Source organism: Scyliorhinus torazame, chromosome 8, assembly GCF_047496885.1.
Source record: "Scyliorhinus torazame isolate Kashiwa2021f chromosome 8, sScyTor2.1, whole genome shotgun sequence".
In the NCBI taxonomy this organism is placed as follows: Eukaryota; Metazoa; Chordata; class Chondrichthyes; order Carcharhiniformes; family Scyliorhinidae; genus Scyliorhinus; species Scyliorhinus torazame.
The window spans coordinates 80,048,633-80,067,425 of record NC_092714.1 but is presented as its reverse complement, the minus strand read 5'-3'; the positions used below and the strand labels follow the sequence as shown (position 1 = coordinate 80,067,425).

Below are 18,793 nucleotides of genomic sequence, written 5' to 3'. Positions count from 1 at the left end.
GTTTATATAAAAAATAACAAGGAAGTTAGACAAAGGAGAGCCAGTGGACGTGATCTAGTTGGATTTCCAGGAGGCCTTTGACAAGCTGCTGTACAGTAGGCTACTTAATACGATTTTCTTTTATTTATTAAGCCCATGGTATTGGGGGCAAGGTACTGGCATGGATAGAGGATGGGCTGACTGGCAGAGAGTGGGGAACTTCAAGATGGCAGCTGGTGACTTGTGGTTTTCCGCAGGGGCCGGTGTTGGGACCACAACTATCCACGATATACATTAACGATCTGGAAGAAGAAACTGAGAGCATTGTTGCTAAGTTTTCAGATGATGCAAACAGGTAGTGTTGAGGAAGTGGGGAGGCTGCAGAAGGACTTGGACAGGCTAGGAGAGTGGGCAAAGAAGTGGCAAATGGAATACAATGTGGAAAAGTTTGAGGTTATGCACTTGGTAGGAAGAATAGAGACATAAACTATTTTCTAAATGGGGATATCTGAAGTACAAAGCAAATTAGGAGTGCTAGTTCAGGACTTTCTTACGGTTAACATGCAGGTTCAGTTGGCAGTCAGGAAGGTGAATGCAATGTTAGCGTTCGTGTTGAGTATACAAGAACAGGGATGTACTGCTGAGGCTGTATAAGGTTCTGGTCAGATCCCCATTTCAAATATTGTGAGCAGTTTTGGACCATGTATCTAAGGAAGGAAGTGCTGGCCTTGGGGGAGGTCGAGAGGAGGTTCACCAGAATGATCCTGGGAATGAAATGCTCGTCATACGAAGAGCAGTTGAGGACTCTGGAGTTTAGAAGGATGGGGATACAGAGGATGTTGAGATGTTTCCACTAGTAGGAGAGACTAGAACCCAGGGAACAGCCTCAGACTGAAGGGACAATCCTTTAAAATTGAGATGAGGAGGAATTTCTTCAGCCAGGTGAATCTGTGGAACTCTTTGCCACAGAAGACTGTGGAGGCCAAGTCACTGAGTGTCTTTAAGACAGGGACAGATAGGTTCTTTAATAAGGGGATCGGAATTATGGGGAGAAGGCAGCAGAATGGGGATGAGAAACATATCAGCCATGGTCTAATGGCGTAGAATACTCCATGGGCCCAATGGCCTAATTCCGCTCCGGCATCTTGTGGAAAACGATCATTGGGTTCCTGTAATTATACACAAATAGGATTGAATAAATATATTTTAATGATAATGAAATAGAAAATATAATAACTTTTTTGTTGATCTGATTTATAGGGCTGCTATGAATTGGTGACCAGCTTCATGGAAACAAACATGGGAATTATTGCTGGGGTTGCATTTGGAATTGCCTTCCTACAGGTAACAATCATTATAGCAATATTTTTTTTTTTTTTTTAACAAACAATTTTATTGAGATTTTTGGCATTGTAAACAGTTACAGATAACAGAAATGTGCAAACATCAATATAAAACCAATACTTCAATCAAACCATACTGCACATGCCCGCTCCTCTCCCCTGCCTGCCTATTTATCCCTCCTACTTCCCCCCCCCCCCCCCCCGGACATTCACTCTCCCGCGAAGAAGTCGATGAGTGGTTGCCACCTTCGGGCGAACCCCAGTACAGATCCCCTCAAGGTGAACTTAATTTTTTCCATACCCAGAAAACGTGACATGTCCGAAAGCCATAGTTCGGTCTTCGGGGGTTTTGAGTCCCTCCATGCTACTGTCATGTGGGCCCGATGAACGACCTTAAATTGAATCAGGCCGAGCCTGGCACATGTTGCGGTTGAGTTTACCCCACTCAGAGCTTCCGCCCACAGCTTGTCCTCCATCTCCCCGCCAAACTCCCATAGCAATAATTTTCTGACATTTCACACCTGATGCGGAATTTTGCTTGCTGGGATTCATTTTGGGAACTCTGGCATGTGCCAAGAAAGTAAATTCTTTCTGAAAAATATGTTTATTCAAACAAGATTTTCATTATAAGGAAAAAGCAACAGCAATACAACAAATCACAACTGCGTACTATACCAAAAGTACACCCACCAAATCCCCCAGTCCCCCTCTCTCCTCCCCCTCACCACCAGAGGAAAAAGACAGAACCAAGTCACGGTCTTAGATGGCACCAAGGACCTCCACTCAAGCAGAACTCGCCTCTGGGCTATTAGCGAGGAGAAGGCCAGGACATCTACCCTCATCCCCATTTGCAGCACCGGTGAGTCCAGTACTCCACAAATGGCCACCAACGACCACGGCTCCAGCTGAATGTCCAAAATCCACAACATTGTATCAAAATGGAGACCCAGAAACTAACAAGCTTGGGGCAAAACCAAAACATGTGCGTGTGATTCACTGGCCTGCATTAACAGAATACAGCTCGTGATCTCATCCAACCTTATCAGTGTCTCCTACTCCTGCCTTCTCTCCTACTCTATCTCCGGAAAGGTAAAACCATCCAAAAATTGATTCATTGATGAACCCTCCTTCGGGGGCTCTGATTCATACAGCCCACGGTAGAAGGTCAAACACCTCCTTAACCTTCTCTGGGGCAGAAACCAATCTGCCACCCGAGTCCTGAACCATAGAACCATAGAATTCCTACAGTGCAGAAGGAGGCTATTTGGTCCATTGAGTCTGCACTGACCCTCTGAAAGAGCAGCCTACCCCGCCCTATCCCCGTAACCCCACCTAACCATCGCATCTTTGGACTATGGGAGGAAACCGGACCACCAGGAGGAAACCCACGCAGACACTGGGAGAAAGTGCAAACTCCGCACAGTCACCCGAGGCCGGAATTGAACCCGGTTCGCTGGTGCTGTGAGGCAACAGTGTTAAACATTATGTCATCGTGCCACCCCAAACCTCCCGGGAGGCAGCCTACCGTCTCAGCTGATGAGCCAACAGACAACTGGCCTTCTCTCCATGATCATAAATATCCCCCCTCCAGTGTCACAGCTGGCTCACTGCCGTACACATTTGACAACTCAAATTCCATTTGCAATTTCTGCCAATAACTCCGGTGACGGGGCGATTGAGTACTGGTGGTCCACCTCGAGAATAGAGACCGGCAGCCTCTGCCTCTCCACCTTCCCAAACTTATCCCTATGCATCTTATAAGAAATGTTCTCCCCCTAATAACTAGCTTCAGGGCTTGCCAGAGGCTATACGCTCACAAAACTCATCCACAAGCAATGCCATGTCCAATCGCCAGGAGAGATGCTGAGTGCGGCCCGGCTCCAACATCAGATCCACAAAGTAATAATAATAATAGAACAAATTACACACAGTGCAGAAGGAGGCCATTCAGCCCATCGAGTCTGCACCGACCCACTTAAGCCCTCGCTTCCACCCTATCCCTGTAGCACAATAACCCCTCCTCACCTTTTTGGACACTAAGGGCAATGTAGCATGGCCAATCCACCTAACCTGTACATCTTTGCAATGTGGGAGGAAACCAGAGCACCCGGATCTTGATTAGTGTCAGAGCTAGGTTTACCTTAACACTGCAATGAACTTGCTGTGAAAATCCCTGAGTTGCCACATTCCGGCACCTGTTCGGGTACACAGGGACAATTCAGAATGTCCAATTCACCTAACAAGTACATCTTTCGGGACTTGTGGGAGGAAACCGGAGCACCCGGAGGAAACCAACACAGACACGGGGGAAAAAGTGCAGATTCCGCACAGACAGTGACCCAAGCAGGAATCAAACCTGGGACCCTGGAGCTGTGAAGCAACAGTGCTAACCATTGTTACCGTGCCACCGACGATATCATGCGGAGCATGATCCAATATAACGATCGCCGAGTACCCCACCCCCTCACCCCAGGAAGAAGCGACCTACCTACCACAAGCACCATCTCTGCTTCCAGGGAGCCGGTTCGATCACTATGGTCAGAGAGCGCCACCGCTACCTTTGTCACCCCTTGTACCTCTATCCCTGTCCCCAAACTCAAAAACAGAACAGAAACAAAACGCAAAATAAACATCCCAATGGTAACAAGCTGCAGACATCTCTCCTTCTCTGCTCCCGTTAATTAGCTATATTGCTAGCAAGGTGACCCCCGCACAGGGTAAAATCAATATCAACTAAACGGTATATCAACGATTAGCCCCCGCCCTGCCCATACCAAACTTTAATACAGAACAATAGAAGAAAATCAACACTCAATCCACCCCCCAAAGAAATTCCCAACAGTATGGTATATAAACCCCAACTTCGCCCAGAAAAAACACCCACCAACAAGCCCAGACACAACCCCAAGCAGTTTCCCACATTATAAAAATCCCACAAAGTACAAATATGGATGGACTTAACAATGAACAAACCACAAACTCCAAAGTCCTTAGGCACTTAAATTCACCTCAAGTTGTGCTTCTTGAAAAACTCATTTGTATCCTCCAGTGATCAAAGTAATAGTGCCTGTCCTTGAAAGCCACCCAAAGACGAACTGGATACACCACACCAAACCTCAAGTTGCTCTGGTAAAGCGAGGCCTTGGCCTTATTAAACGCTGCATGCCTTCTCACCAGCTCTGCCCTAACGTATTGGTATATTCTGACAGCACGGCCCTCCCATTTACAGTCTCGATGGTCGTTCGTCCACCTCAGAAACTGCTCCTTATCCAGGTATCGATGAAACCTGACTATGATCGCTCATGATGGCTCCCCAAATCTGGGCTTCTGCCTCATGGTGGCACCCCAGATGTGGGCCCGGTCCAATTCAGGAGCGGTCAGAAAGACCCCCTCCCCCACCAACTTTCCGAACATCTTGGACATATAGTCCGTGGAGTCTGAGCCCTCCCATATCCTCCGGGCAGTCCAGCGATTCTTTTGCCGTCTGGAGGCACCCTTGGTATTTAGCACTGTACTCTCCTCTGCGAACAATGCCATCTCTGCCTCCAGGGAGGCAATCTGATCACCATGGTTAACGAGGGCCATCTTCTGTACCGTCGCCCCTTGTACCTCGATCTGCAAATGCATTTTGCCCATGGCCGCCCAAATTGGGACCAAAGCCCCATCCATTGCCTTCTCCAAATCCTCAGCAACCACCTGCTGCTGCTTCTAAAATCTGTTGATCAAGGAAGCTAACCCAACATCACAGTCGACAACCTGAGGGGTCAACAGCACAACAGAAGTCTTCGCCATGGCCCCCCTGCTGAGGCTTGAGGAACTTATGAATCTGACAATCCCTTGCCCAACTCTGCCTTGTGTTATAAATACCAGACGTTACTCGTACAAGGGCATCTTATTCCATCAAACTACACCAATTTCACTGAAAAAATCACCCATAACTGGACAAAAAGGGCCTAAAACAAGTACCCTGGCGGGAGCCACCGCATGTGCAACTGCTCACCACATATCCACCGCCAGAAGTCATCTCTTTCACCCCTTCTAGCTAGTTAAATTAATTATATTCTTGTGTAAAAAGTTAATGTATTTGTTCTTCCCTTTCCCCCTTCCCTCTAGAAAAACGATATTTATTCTGTGGCTTGTAACTCTCCTTGTTGCAATAACCCTGTGTCCTCTATCCTTCAACCAGCTATCCAGCCAATTCTGAAATGTCAATATGGACTATTTCAATCACTAACTATTATGGTGTTTTCCACAGTCTCACAAAGCCTGGTAAAATAAAAAGTTTATCCCAGTCTGTTTTCCTTCTCCTCTGACCATTTTTTAGACCAATTTGTTGTTCTCCCCCAAATTCCATTAACTTTAATCTTCTTCAACAGTCTCCTCTGTGATACCTTATCAAAGGCTTCATGAGTTACCAAATAAACCACTATAACTGACACAGTTTCTGACCTAAAACATAATGGGACATCACATCATCTATGTTCGGTGTAATCTTTTGTTAAGATTCAGATCAATCTTTATTACAGCCAGCCTTTTCTCTTGACATTTTACTTATTCTGACCCTTGTTCCCACCAAATTACTATCTTCTATTTCTTAATTTTTTTCCAGTACAATTTCTGTCATCAACACCTTAAGTTCGAGGGTTGCAAATTCAAGCGCATAATTTATCTCGTCTTTCATTACCACATTACCTCCACCATGTTAAATGTTACCCTGCTTCACAGCCTTTGACTAAATCTGCCTGTTACTTAATTTAGGCATTTTCCATGGCAAACCACCTTCACAAACCTGTACCAATGCCCCCTCCATCTCCTCTGCAGCAAGTGCTTTAAGAACCATTGGATTTCTGTCTTTACGACTGGGAACATTTAAACATTTGACTATCAGCATCTCCAAATGCTCTTTCCTGCATCTTGTATCACTCACCACGCCCTCTTCACTCAACCTCTGATCACCTATTGGTCTATAGGTTCTCCCTCCATCTCTCAATCTATCTTCAACTTAATCTCATCAAAAGGACCCAATTCATGTTCCCTGCACACGCAACTCCTGATCGCTCAATTGCTTTTCTGACTCTATGCTTCTCAAATCCTCAATGATTGGAAACACAATACATTATCCTTCCTTATTGTCCTCAGGCTCTCGGTGTTAGCCAACATTGTCGGCATTGTCATTCTTCTCCGTCACTCCTATTGATGGTAATAAAATCTGCTGGCATTTTTAGTTGTCTTGGTCACATCCTTTGTTTTAGTAGTGCCTTCCTCCCGGTGTAGTGGAATGGGGTTGTTGTCTGGGAAGGGAGCGGGGTAGACATTTGTAGTAATGTTATTGAGCTCACCCATTGTCAATCCATGGGACCAGATTCAAAATAGAGTCATGCTAAATTTGACCTGGCTGTCCTTAAATGGGCACTACACGCAAGTTAATTCCCAGCTTTTGATTCTATCACTTCTGCCACAAAGGTTCATCAAATATATATGTTTTTTTTTACTTTTACAGTTAATTGGAATGTTGTTGGCCTGTTGTTTGTCCCGATTCATCACTGCAAACCAGTACGAAATGGTGTAATGCAAGGATGAAGAAGGTGAGTTCTACTTGTGAATAAAATTATTTTTAATGTTCCACAGAATACAGAACAAACTCCACTTTTCAGAAGATGTATGTCGGAACAGTCTCAGAAAATGGTTTCTGAATTGGCTGATAGTTTATTGCTGAGCAATTGATCCCTAACCAAAAGGGATTTATGCATTCATATCTAGAGCCATCTCAAAGTCAAAAATGTGTTTCTCATTTTAATAAACTAATTTATAATCTTTTATTTGGGATTAGAGAAGAGAGAAAGGATGAATTTGGATTTTCTGGATCAATTCCAATTAAACTGCTTTGCCTGTTGATGGTGCTGAAAACTCTCTACTGTCTTACTATCCTGATGAGGGTGCCTCCAGATGGATTTCAAACTAGAGGAAAAATTAGGAGAGAAGAACTGTGCTCTGATTATCAGAAAAAACATTTTAGAAATTCTTCCATGATGTCATCCTGAACAGGTCAAATTATGCAGTTTGTTGGAACTTACCTGTCTTCTGAGAGATAGTCAGTGGTATCCTTCGAAGCTATTTTTGCCATGGAATCAGCAGGTTTGTGGTTTTGCACATGGTTTTTTTTTAGTGATATTAGGAAGGCTGCTGACCCTGTCAAGTGAAGAATGGAGTGTGACATGGGAAGACTGGAGGGGGGAGCAATGGTAATTTTGAAATTCAACTCAAGTCCTGATACATGGTACAACTACTTTTGTTGCTGTACCTGAATTTTCTTAAAAGTCATGGGGAAAGAATGGGCAGCTTGATAACAAAATCACATGCGTTAATCAAGAAGATTCCAGATTTGATCCTTAGCTTATGCGAATTGAGTATGAACACTACAATTAGCTCTACTGTCTCTGTTCTATGATTGTTCACACTTCTGGAATTTAGGTAAGTATAGGATTGTGTTTGATATGATAGTCCTGTGATGGAATTGTAAACTGGCATTCACTGTCCAGATAAACTAGTAGTATCAGAGTGCCTTTCCTGTCCATCAAAGTATGTACTGGCTATGTTAAACTATGGATAAGAGAAGAAAATTAGGTCGGGACCTTGGCAATATATTCTCTAAAATAAATCTTTTGCTTGGACAATTTTATGATAGCTTGTTTTCTTTTACAGGCATGATCTAATTGGACTAATATAGGATTTGTAGAAGATCAGGTCAACATCCTAGGAATCAAAACACACTACCCTTTCTGTTTATTGGTAGTGTCCCATTTTTGTCATACCACTGTGCAATAAAGGGGTAGCTTCTTTTCATATCGAACATCATGGCTTTCAAGATGCTGATGACTGCAGTAGTTTCTCTACTTGGTCAATTTAATGGGTATCATATTGCATTACAATAGATACCATAACTGCAATGATGTGGCTCTGCATGTAGTGATGTATGAGGTTTTGTTTGGGGGGGGTGGGGGTTGGTAGAAGCTGTTTAGCAGTGTCACTGGAATTTCTTATATCTTTTATTTATAGTGATAAGTATTGATGACTATTTAATATAGATATTCTAGTTTTTAATTTGTTTCACGCACTACTATTGTTCTGCCATGTGGGCTTAGAAATGAAATAAGTGAACTACTGGGCGGGGGGGGGGGGATTAAAAGTTCAATAGTAATGTAGTGCTTGAAGGGAAAAGGAATAGTGTTTTCCCTGAATCTAAACTACAATTCAAGTTTTTTAATTATAGTGTCATTAAACATTGCTGCTTATGCCACTAAATGTAGCATCCCTGTCCTGTGTAAAATGTAGTTATAATTGTGCTATTTGTTTTGTGAATATAGTAAATAATATTGCTTCAGTTTTAAGTATTGTATGTTAACATACGTTGCAATGTATGTAGAAGTCTGTGATTCAGCCATTAAATTTTGTGTTTTCTTCATTGCCTTATGCAGCAATTGGTGAAACCACAGAATAGTTAATTTAATAAGATGGATCTTTGTTAAGCAAGTCTAAAGAACATTTCAGAAATAAACTATAGTTGAAATTAATGCATTTTCGAACAGCCACCAGCTAGCATGCCAACATGACTGTGACATTGTGAGCTTATGTGAATTCTGGATTAATAAATACTGTTAATTACAGATGTTTCCAATCTCATTCCTTAGGTTACCATGCTGTGATTTATGTGATGCATGTATCATAACACTCCATAATTACAATTTTCCAACACACTATCTACTGATATGCTATCTACTGGATGCTAAAACGTTCCATTTATTAAGCAGAACCAGTTTCCCTGGCAAGATTTTACTCATGTCAGAATGATCTAGGCCTTCTAGAAGATGGTAGGACACTAAGGGCAAGAATTAGGGCAGCACGGTAGCATAGTGGTTGGCACAATTGCTTCACAGCTCCAGGGTCCCAGGTTCGATTTCCGGCTTGGGTCACTGTCTGTGTGGAGTCTGCACATTCTCGCCGTGTGCGTGCGTGGGTTTCCTCCGGGTGCTCCAGTTTCCTCCCACAGTTCAAAGATGTGCAGGTTAGATGGATTGGTCATGCTAAATTGCCCTTAGTCCAAAATTGCCTTTAGTGTTGGGTGGGGTTACTGGGTTATGGGGATAAGGTGGCGGTGTGGGCTTGGGTTGGGTGCTCTTTCCAAGAGCCAGTGCAGACTCGATGGGCCGAATGGCCTCCTTCTGCACTGTAGATTCTATGATTCACAAAAGGTAGGTTTTCCTGTCCCGCCATTGAAAATGTTGTCCTTGACCAGCAGCTCTCTGGTCCCAGCAAGTACTACCAAGAGTGATGGCCACCTCTGGAACTACAACCAGTTTCTGGCGAAAAAGAGCCAGGAACTGGGTGACCGATAAGTTGAGGGGAGATCTTGGTGAGGCTAGGATATGAAGTCTGTGGGGCGGGGGGTGAGGGGCGCAAAGTCAGTGCCAGGCTGCACAGGCCAGGGTTTGGCGTGAGGTTGGGGGGGGGGGGGGGGGGGGGTGCATGGTAGATGAAACCTGGGGAAGCCACCAATCGGAAAAGGGGACGCATGAAGCAGGCAACCCCTCTTCTCACCTGAGGCCCAAGCAGGCTTACCTGCAGGCCTTCCCAGCTGTTGCTGACCTCCCCGCAGCAGAAATGTTGCAGCCAGAAGGGAGGAGGCCTAAGGTCTTGCACTCTGCCTACTATATTGCGGCCAGGTCCAGGGTAGGTTGGCAGGAAGTGGGAAAGACACCGTCAGAATATTTGGCCACGATTACTAGCACTTTCTACAAGCGGTAGCAGGCATGGCAGGTCAGACGTTCAAAACATTTCTACCCCTCTCCGATCGTATTTTGGTGGAAAGGGTTGCAGCAAAAAAGATAACAAAAGGCGACATCATGCTTCCAGAAAAAAAAACAGGAAAGTACTTCAAGCAACAGTTGTAGCAGTTGGACCCTGGTAACCGAGTAAAGAATGGTGACATCTACCCAGTTAATGTGAAAAGTTGGTGAAACAGTTCCGGAATATGGAAGGGCTAAAGTTGTCTTGGAAGATGAGGATACTACTTGTTTAGAAATGGAGATATTCTTGGAAAATACAAAGCATAAATTTTGGATTTTGCTCTCAGTTTTAAGAAACTGACCATTCCGTGAAGTACCCGTCTTTTTGTTTCAGCTTATAAATACCTTTTTTTTTTTTTTAAAGTTTGGTACGATAAATTCATTGTTAAATCCCCCCAAAAAAGAATTTTTGGCCACATCCCCACCACTTAAACCTACTTGCAAGGGACCTGAAAATTCTGTCTTTAATGTTGTTTAGATTTTAGGCTATGAAGTAGCTCATCAAGGATGAATGTCAGCTTTCTATTCAACTAAACTAGTTGTAGGGGCAGCACGGTGGTGCAGTGGGTTAGCCTTGCTGCCTCACGACACCGAGGTCCCAGGTTCGATCCCGGCTCTGGGTCACTGTCCGTGTGGAGTTTGCACATTCTCCCCGTGTTTGCGTGGGTTTCACCCCCACAACCCAAAGATGTGCAGGCTAGGTGAATTGGCCACGCTAAATTGCCCCTTAATTGGATAAAATGAATTGGGTATTCTAAATTTATATTTAAAAAAACTAAGCTAGTTGTTGACGTTCAGGTGATGTGCTCGTCTATGCTGAGGAAGTGTGGGATAGTAAACACCTGTAAGGTAGCTACAAATTAGGATTTATTTTTTAGAAAATATTTTATTGAGACATTTATAATTTTAACAATTTTAAACATCAAATTTCAACAAAAACACAATATAACCAACAACTCCCCGGGCACAGACCCCAGCCAACATGTCAATCAATGCCACCTTCCCCAACCACCCTCTGTCAGTTCTCCTACCCTCACTCATCTCTCCAATGCCCCCCCCCTCCCACCCACCCATGACAGCTTGATTTTTCTCAAAGTTGATGAACGGCTGCCACCTCCAAGCAAACCTCTGCAACGGACCCCTCAAGGCAATTTAATTTCCGAGTCTCTCCACCCTAGTAAGATCCATCTCTTGGCCACCAGGGAGGCAAAGGCCAGGACGTCTGCCTCTATCACCTGCTGGGCTCCCGGTTCTTCGGACACGCTGAAGATCGCCACCTCTGGACTCAGAATCACCATCAGTTTTAATACCTCTGACGTAATGGCAGCAAACCCCAGCCAGAAACCCCTCGGCCTCAGACATGCCCAAAACATATGGACATGGTTCGAAGGACCCCCCCGCACAGCGCCCACACCTATCCACCTGATCAAAGAACTTGCTCATCCGAGCCTCAGTCATGTGTGCCCTGTGAACCACCTTAAACGGTATCAGGCTGAGTATTAACTCTCCTCGGGGCTTCCTCCCATAACCTGGCCTCCAACTCCACACCCAACTCTTCTTCCCACTTTCTCTTCACCTCTCCTATCGGGGCTCCCTCCCACTCCATCAGCTCCTTGTAGATCTGAGACCTTCCCCTCTCCTACTCCTGTTCTCGACACTACCTTATCCTGTCATCCCTGGGGCGGCAGGTGCGTGAAGGTTGGAACCTGCCTCCGCACAAAATCCCTCACCTGTAAATACCGGAACCCATTCCCACCTGGCAACTCAAACTCCTCCTCCAAACTTGGGAAACCCTCATCAATAAAGAGATCCCCAGGGCAGCACGGTGGCACAATGGGTTAGCCCTGCTGCCTCACGGCGTTGAGGTCCCAGGTTCGATCCCGGCTCTGGGTCACTGTCCGTGTGGAGTTTGCACATTCTCCCCGTGTTGCGTGGGTTTCGCTCGCACAATCCAACGATGTGCAGGCTAGGTGGATTGGCCACGCTAAATTGCCCCTTAATTGAAAAAAATTAATTGGGTACTCTAAATTTTTTAAAATATATAAAATAAAGAGATCCCAAATCTCTCGATTCCTGCCCGCAGCCACCTCCGAAACTCCTCAACCAGCCCCCTCGGAGTGAACCGGTGGTTATCACATATCTGTGCCCACACCGACCTCGCCCCTCTAGCCCCATGTGCTGTCTCCACTGTCCCCATACCCTCAGGGCTGCCACTGCTACCGGGTTTGTGGAATACCGAGCTGGCGGGAACAGCAGAGGTGCCTTTAATAGTGCCCCCAAACTAGTGTCCTTACATGACGCCGCCTCCACCCGCTCCCATACCGACCCCTCCAGCACTACCCACTTCCTGACCATCGCAATATTCGCCACCCAGTAGTGGTTAATGAAATTCTGGAGGGCCAGAACCCCCCCCCCAACCCCTGTGGGGTTTTACCCGCCCAAACAAATCCTGAGATCTCTGCATTCACCTTTTTGAAGAGAGCCTTGGGGATAAAAATTGGGAGGCTCTGGAAAACAAACAAAAACCTTGGGAGGACCGTCATTTTAAATGTCTGTACCCGCCCCGCCTGTAACAACGGGAGCACGTCCCACCTTTCAAATTGGGATTTCTTAAAAGACTTCCTGCCTTTTTCAAGCTTGTTGAAAATACAAGCTCCTCCAATGTCTTTTGTTAGTTCAACTATCTTTGAAAACATGAGTTGTTTCGATTTCTGTATAGTTTATTCCAAGAACAATGCAAAATTGTATACTTTTTTGAAATCTCCTTTATAATTATTTCATTTATTGTAATTTTTTTGTCTTTACAACGCTACAAAACCTTTGTTAGAAAACATTTTATTGAAGCATTTATAATTTTAACATTTAAGCATTCTAAACAGAGCGGTCCGACACACAATAACATCACAATAACATACCCAACTTCCCTCCTGCCCTTTTTCCTGACTGCCCGTATATTAGATTTTCTATCCTTATTCTACAATACCATGCCTCCCACCCCCCTCTTCTGCTGACGGTCAGTTTTCCTGAAAGAAGTCGATGAACGGCTGCCACCTCCAAGCGAACCCCTGAATTGAACCTCTTCAGGCGAGCTGAATCTTCTCCAGCCTGCGAAACCCTGCTATATCACTGACCCACGATTTTGGAGGCTCCGAGTCCCTCCATCCCAGCAAAATCCGTCTCCGGGCCACCAGGGAGGCAAAGGCGAAAATGTCAGCCTCTCTCCCCTCCTGGGCCCCCGGATCTTCCGACACCCCAAATATTGCCATCTCTGAACTCGGAGTAACCTTCCAGGACCTCTGACATGACATCCGCAAATCCTTGCCAGAATCCCCTCAGCTTCGGACACGCCCAAAACATATATACACCTGTCCTCCACCTCCTCAAAAAACTTACTCATCTGGGCCATAGTCATATGAGCCCTATCATAGAATTTACAGAGCAGAAGCCATTTGGCCCATCAAGTCGGCACCGGCTCTTGGAAAGAGCACCTGACCCAAGCCCACACCTCCACCCTATCCCAGTAACCCGGCCCAACACTAAGGGCAATTCTGGACACTAAGGGCACTTTATCATGGCCAATCCACCTAACCTGCACATCTTTGGAGGAAACCGGAGCACCTGGAGGAAACCCACGCACACACGGGGAGAACGTGCAGACTCCGCACAGACTTCCACAAACTGGGAATCGAACTTGGGACCCTGGAGCTGCGAAGAAATTGTGCTAACCATGATGCTACCCTGGTGCCAATGGACCACCTTGACTGGATCAGGCTAAGCCTGGCACATGATGAGGATGAATTGAATCTCCTCAAGGCCTTTTCCCATAGTCCGACTTCCAACTCCCCTCCCAACTCTTCCTCCCATTTCCTCTTCACCTCCCCAATTGGGACCCCTTCCCACTCCATCAATTCCTTATATATTTCCGAGACCGTTCCCTCCCCAACTCCTGTTTTTGACATCACCTTATCCTGCAATCCCTTTCGAGGGAAGCTTGGAACCTGCCTCCGGACAAAGTCCCGTACCTGTAGGTACCGAAATCCGTTCCCACCCGGCAACTCAAACTCCTCTAATCTCTCCAGGCTCGGAAAACCCTCTTCAATGAAGCAATCCCCAAATCTCTCAATCACTGCCTGCTGCCACCTCCTAAAGCCCCCGTCCAGCCCTCCCAGAACAAAACGGTGGCTGTCACAGATCGGTGACCACACCGGCGCCCCCTCCAGTCTCATGTGCTGCCTCCATTGCCCCCACACCCTCCGGGCTGCCACTACCACTGGGCTTGTGGAGTACCGAGCCGGTTTCACAGGTCTGGACACAATGCCTCCTTCCCCCTACCCCAAACTTTTATAGGCATCCTCCCCCTACGCTCTGCAGCACAGCTTGCTGCCAGTTGTGGCATACATGGGACACCCTCATTTGAGTCACTGAAAGCATACATTAGCATCATGGAAAAGAATATGCCATAGAATGTTGGCACCAGGATGCAGCCCAGCTTTACCCCACTGCTAATCTTGGAAGTCTGATGTTGCTTCATTGTAATTGACAGAAATGTGCATGTTCTAATGGAAAAAAGAAATGACGCCCAGGAGGGGCTGCTAATGAGATCAAAAGCTATGGTGAGTCTCTGAAGGCAAAACAGAGAGTGGTCTGCACTGCTGGCGGCACTTCTGTACCTGCCAAAGTGAGAAAATAATGTCGACTGTTGATCTGACAGCTCTGAAACCACACTGAGACTCACGGTAGATGCATGACACCAAGGTCTGAGACTTTTGTTTTTGAAATCTCCATTCTATCTATTTGCAACTTTTATTGCAATTTATTTTGTCTTTGAAATGCTACAAAACTATTTAGCAGTTAAATGACTGTATTTTCAGATGTGAAGTGATGACTACGTCAGGAGATAATGAGGTCAAAAATGTTGCTATAAAAGACTCTAACTTTGAACCATGCCTGAAGCAGCAGATTGCACGTAAAGATATGTTTATACAGTTTTGACACTCAGCCATATTTTCTGATATGGAAATAATATGATTCTGCAACGTAACGGAAAACATAAGAAACTGTAGCAAAAGTAGACCATAAAGGCCCCTGGAGCCTGTTCTGCCATTCAACATAATTATGAGTGATCGGCTGCTCAACACTTTCCTGCTGACTCCCATATCCCTTGATTCCCTGAGATATCAAAAGACTGTCTATCCCAACTTTTAATAAACTCAATGATGGAGCAATCCTCGTGGTAGAGAATTTAAAAGATTGGCATATGATGTGGCAGGTCTTTCTAAAAGAGGCAATGGGGGTTCTCATTGGTTCTCCAGCAAGTGGTCAAGACCTCTGTTGCTTCCATATGATTCTATCCATGATGGACCAAATGGCCTCCATCTTTGCCGTAAATATCTATATGTTTCTATGTTTCATCCCAAAAGCTGCTGGTAGGGTAAGCATGCACCTCTTACTTTCACTGTATTCCCACACCACATCCAAACCCTTGTGCCGTTCTCATTTCAGACAGCTAAGAAGTGCAATCTGCCAGACAGTGGAGGAACAGCAAAAAGAGGCTGATGAGCAAGAGAGTGTATGCTGTCAGTCATTGTCACACTTTCAGCTACCACTCCAGATGCTAACACTATGGGCAGGATTTAACTAAACGGCAACAAAGTCCCATAGCGAGCGCGTTTAGCCGCATGTTTTCCGGCGCTTGCAGTGCCAAGAAACACAACCAAATGACACTTACGTTAGATAAGGTGCCTCAGCGAGGAACGCGCAGCCAAGGCTGCACAGCCCCTTTTTGTGCACGGAGAAGTCCCGCTCGCCGGAACTCCTCAGTGTGGCAAGAGATTGGGATGCTATTTTTAAATACATCCCGATTTCTGGAGCTTCCGAAGCGGCCCCCAAGCTGCAACGCACTTTGGGAAAGTCACCAGACCCCCCCCCCCCCCCCCAACATCCACACAGGGCAGCCCTGTCCTGATTGCCACCCTGCAAGCAAAATTACAGCTTGGCACCTTGGCAATGTCAGCCTGGCACCCAGGCAGTGCTACCTGGAGGTAGGGTGGAGGTTCCCGGGTGGCAGTGCCTGGGTGGCACCCTGCTCCAAGGGCATGCGCCTGGGATACCCCCAGGAGTGCCGTTCCATCTGGTCCCCGTTTGTGGAGACCAGTACTGAACGGTGCACGTCCGAGATCTCCGAGGCGAAGGAGAAATATCCCACGCCTCGGGTGCCTCGGGAATCTGCACATTAAAGTGAGACCAGTGTCTCACTTTAAGTGATCCTGCCCACAATGGGCGGGATTTACGTTGCAATGTCTCGCAAGATCATGTTAGATCTCATGAGGTGTTGCAATGCTGGTAGATCCCAGGAGTGGGATCTATCAGTCACGCTGCGCCGTGGTGAGTTGCTTAATGGGCACATCTTGGTTATGAAATCACGCCCAGAATGTAAGTTAGAAGGTCTCCAAGATACATTCTGTACATGGTCAGACACTGGACATGGGTAGCCTGCAGCTAGAGTCCAGAAGGAGAGAAGAGGTGCCACACACCAGAGGTCAGTACCTGTGCTGCTGCAGAGAACTCAGTCGAAGACGTTGGTAGGGCAGACTACAGAAGAAGACTGATGGTAGGTGCAATACAATGCGAAGCTCACCAGAATGCATACATTCAAAGCCAGGGACTATGGAGGAATCTGACACCAACTTGGTAGAGGGTTTTTGCAGAGCTTGGAACCCATCTTTCCAGCTAAGAAGTGGTAACCAACTCCGTAAGCACACTATTATGATGCAAGATCTGATAACCATCTTGCTTGGGAAACCATTATGGCCAATCTGCCCATGTGAAGGCAAGAATTGAAACTTACATAAGAACTCAGAGCAGAATTAGGCGATTCAGCCCCTTGAACCCGCTCTGCCCTTCAATCATGGTTAATCTTCTCTCGGCCTCAACTCCACTTTCCTGCCCGTTCTCCATAACCTTTCAACCCATTACTAATTAAAAATCTGTCTTATCTCCTCAAATTTACTCAAAGTCCTGGCATACACCACACTGAGGAAGTGAATTCCACATATTCACAACCATTTGAGAGAAGTAATTTCTTCTCATCTGTTTTAAATCTACTACCCCTTATTCTATAAATATGACCTCATTCTATATTTCCCCCACAAGAGGAAGCATCTGCTCTACGTCTACTTTGTCAGTACAAAGAACAAAGAAATGTACAGCACAGGAACAGGCCCTTCGGCCCTCCAAGCCCGTGCCGACCATGCTGCCCGACTAAACTACAATCTTCTACACTTCCTGGGTCCGTATCCCTCTATTCCCATCCTATTCATGTATTTGTCAAGATGCTCCTTAAATGTCACTATCGTCCCTGCTTCCACCACCTCCTCTGGTAGCGAGTTCCAGGCACACACTACCCTCTGTGTAAAAAAACTTGCCTCGTACATCTACTCTAAACCTTGCCCCTCTCACCTTAAACCTATGCCCCCTAGTAATTGACCCCTCTACCCCGGGGAAAAGCCTCTGACTATCCACTCTGTCTATGCCCCTCATAATTTTGTAGACCTCTATCAGGTCGCCCCTCAACCTCCTTCGTTCCAGTGAGAACAAACCGAGTTTATTCAACCGCTCCTCATAGCTAATGCCCTCCATACCAGGCAACATTCTGGTAAATCTCTTCTGCACCCTCTCTAAAGCCTCCACATCCTTTTGGTAGTGTGGCGACCAGAATTGAACACTATACTCCAAGTGTGGCCTAACTAAGGTTCTATACAGCTGCAACATGACTTGCCAATTCTTATACTCAATGCCCCGGCCAATGAAGGCAAGCATGCCGTATGCCTTCTTGACTACCTTCTCCACCTGTGTTGCCCCTTTCAGTGACCTGTGGACCTGGACTCCTAGATCTCTCTGACTTTCAATACTCTTGAGGGTTCTACCATTCACTGTATATTCCCTACCTGCATCAATCATCTTTGTGACCTCCTCGAAAAACTCTATCAAGTTAGTGAGACACGACCTCCCCTTCACAAAACCATGCTGCCTCTCACTAATACGTCCATTTGCTTCCAAATGGGAGTAGATCCTGTCTCGAAGAATTCTCTCCAGTAATTTCCCTACCACTGAAGTAAGGCTCACCGGCCTGTAGTTCCCTGGATTATCCTTGCTACCCTTCTTAAACAGAGGAACAACATTGGCTATTCTCCAGTCCTCCGGGACATCACCTGAAGACAGTGAGGATCCAAAGATTTCTGTCAAGGCCTCAGCAATTTCCTCTCCAGCCTCCTTCAGTATTCTGGGGTAGATCCCATCAGGCCCTGGGGACTTATCTACCTTAATATTTTTTAAGACACCCAACACCTCGTCTTTTTGGATCTCAATGTGACCCAGGCTATCTACACACCCTTCTCCAGACTCAACATCTACCAATTCCTTCTCTTTGGTGAATACTGATGCAAAGTATTCATTTAGTACCTCGCCCATTTCCTCTGGCTCCACACATAGATTCCCTTGCCTATCCTTCAGTGGGCCAACCCTTTCCCTGGCTACCCTCTTGCTTTTTATGTACGTGTAAAAAGTCTTTTATCATCTTTAATACCTCAACTAGTTCTCCTCTCATTCTTCTAAACTCTAGGGAGTATA

The 18,793-nt window shown here is 45.9% G+C and overlaps 1 protein-coding gene and 1 pseudogene across 1 annotated transcript in view; both read left to right on the top strand.

The window, feature by feature from the left end:
* Positions 1 to 8,986, top strand: part of tspan7 (tetraspanin 7) — a 154,178-nt gene extending 145,192 nt beyond the window's left edge. Inside the window, exons 6-8 of the mRNA XM_072513885.1 lie at positions 1,240 to 1,323; positions 6,823 to 6,907; positions 8,025 to 8,986. Coding sequence (XP_072369986.1) covers positions 1,240 to 1,323; positions 6,823 to 6,891 — 153 coding nt within the window. The 3' untranslated portion in view covers positions 6,892 to 6,907; positions 8,025 to 8,986. The remainder of the gene's footprint in view (positions 1 to 1,239; positions 1,324 to 6,822; positions 6,908 to 8,024) is intronic.
* A 1,143-nt stretch (positions 8,987 to 10,129) lies between these two features.
* Positions 10,130 to 10,432, top strand: LOC140428748 (10 kDa heat shock protein, mitochondrial pseudogene; annotated as a pseudogene).
* The last annotated feature ends 8,361 nt before the right edge of the window (positions 10,433 to 18,793 follow it).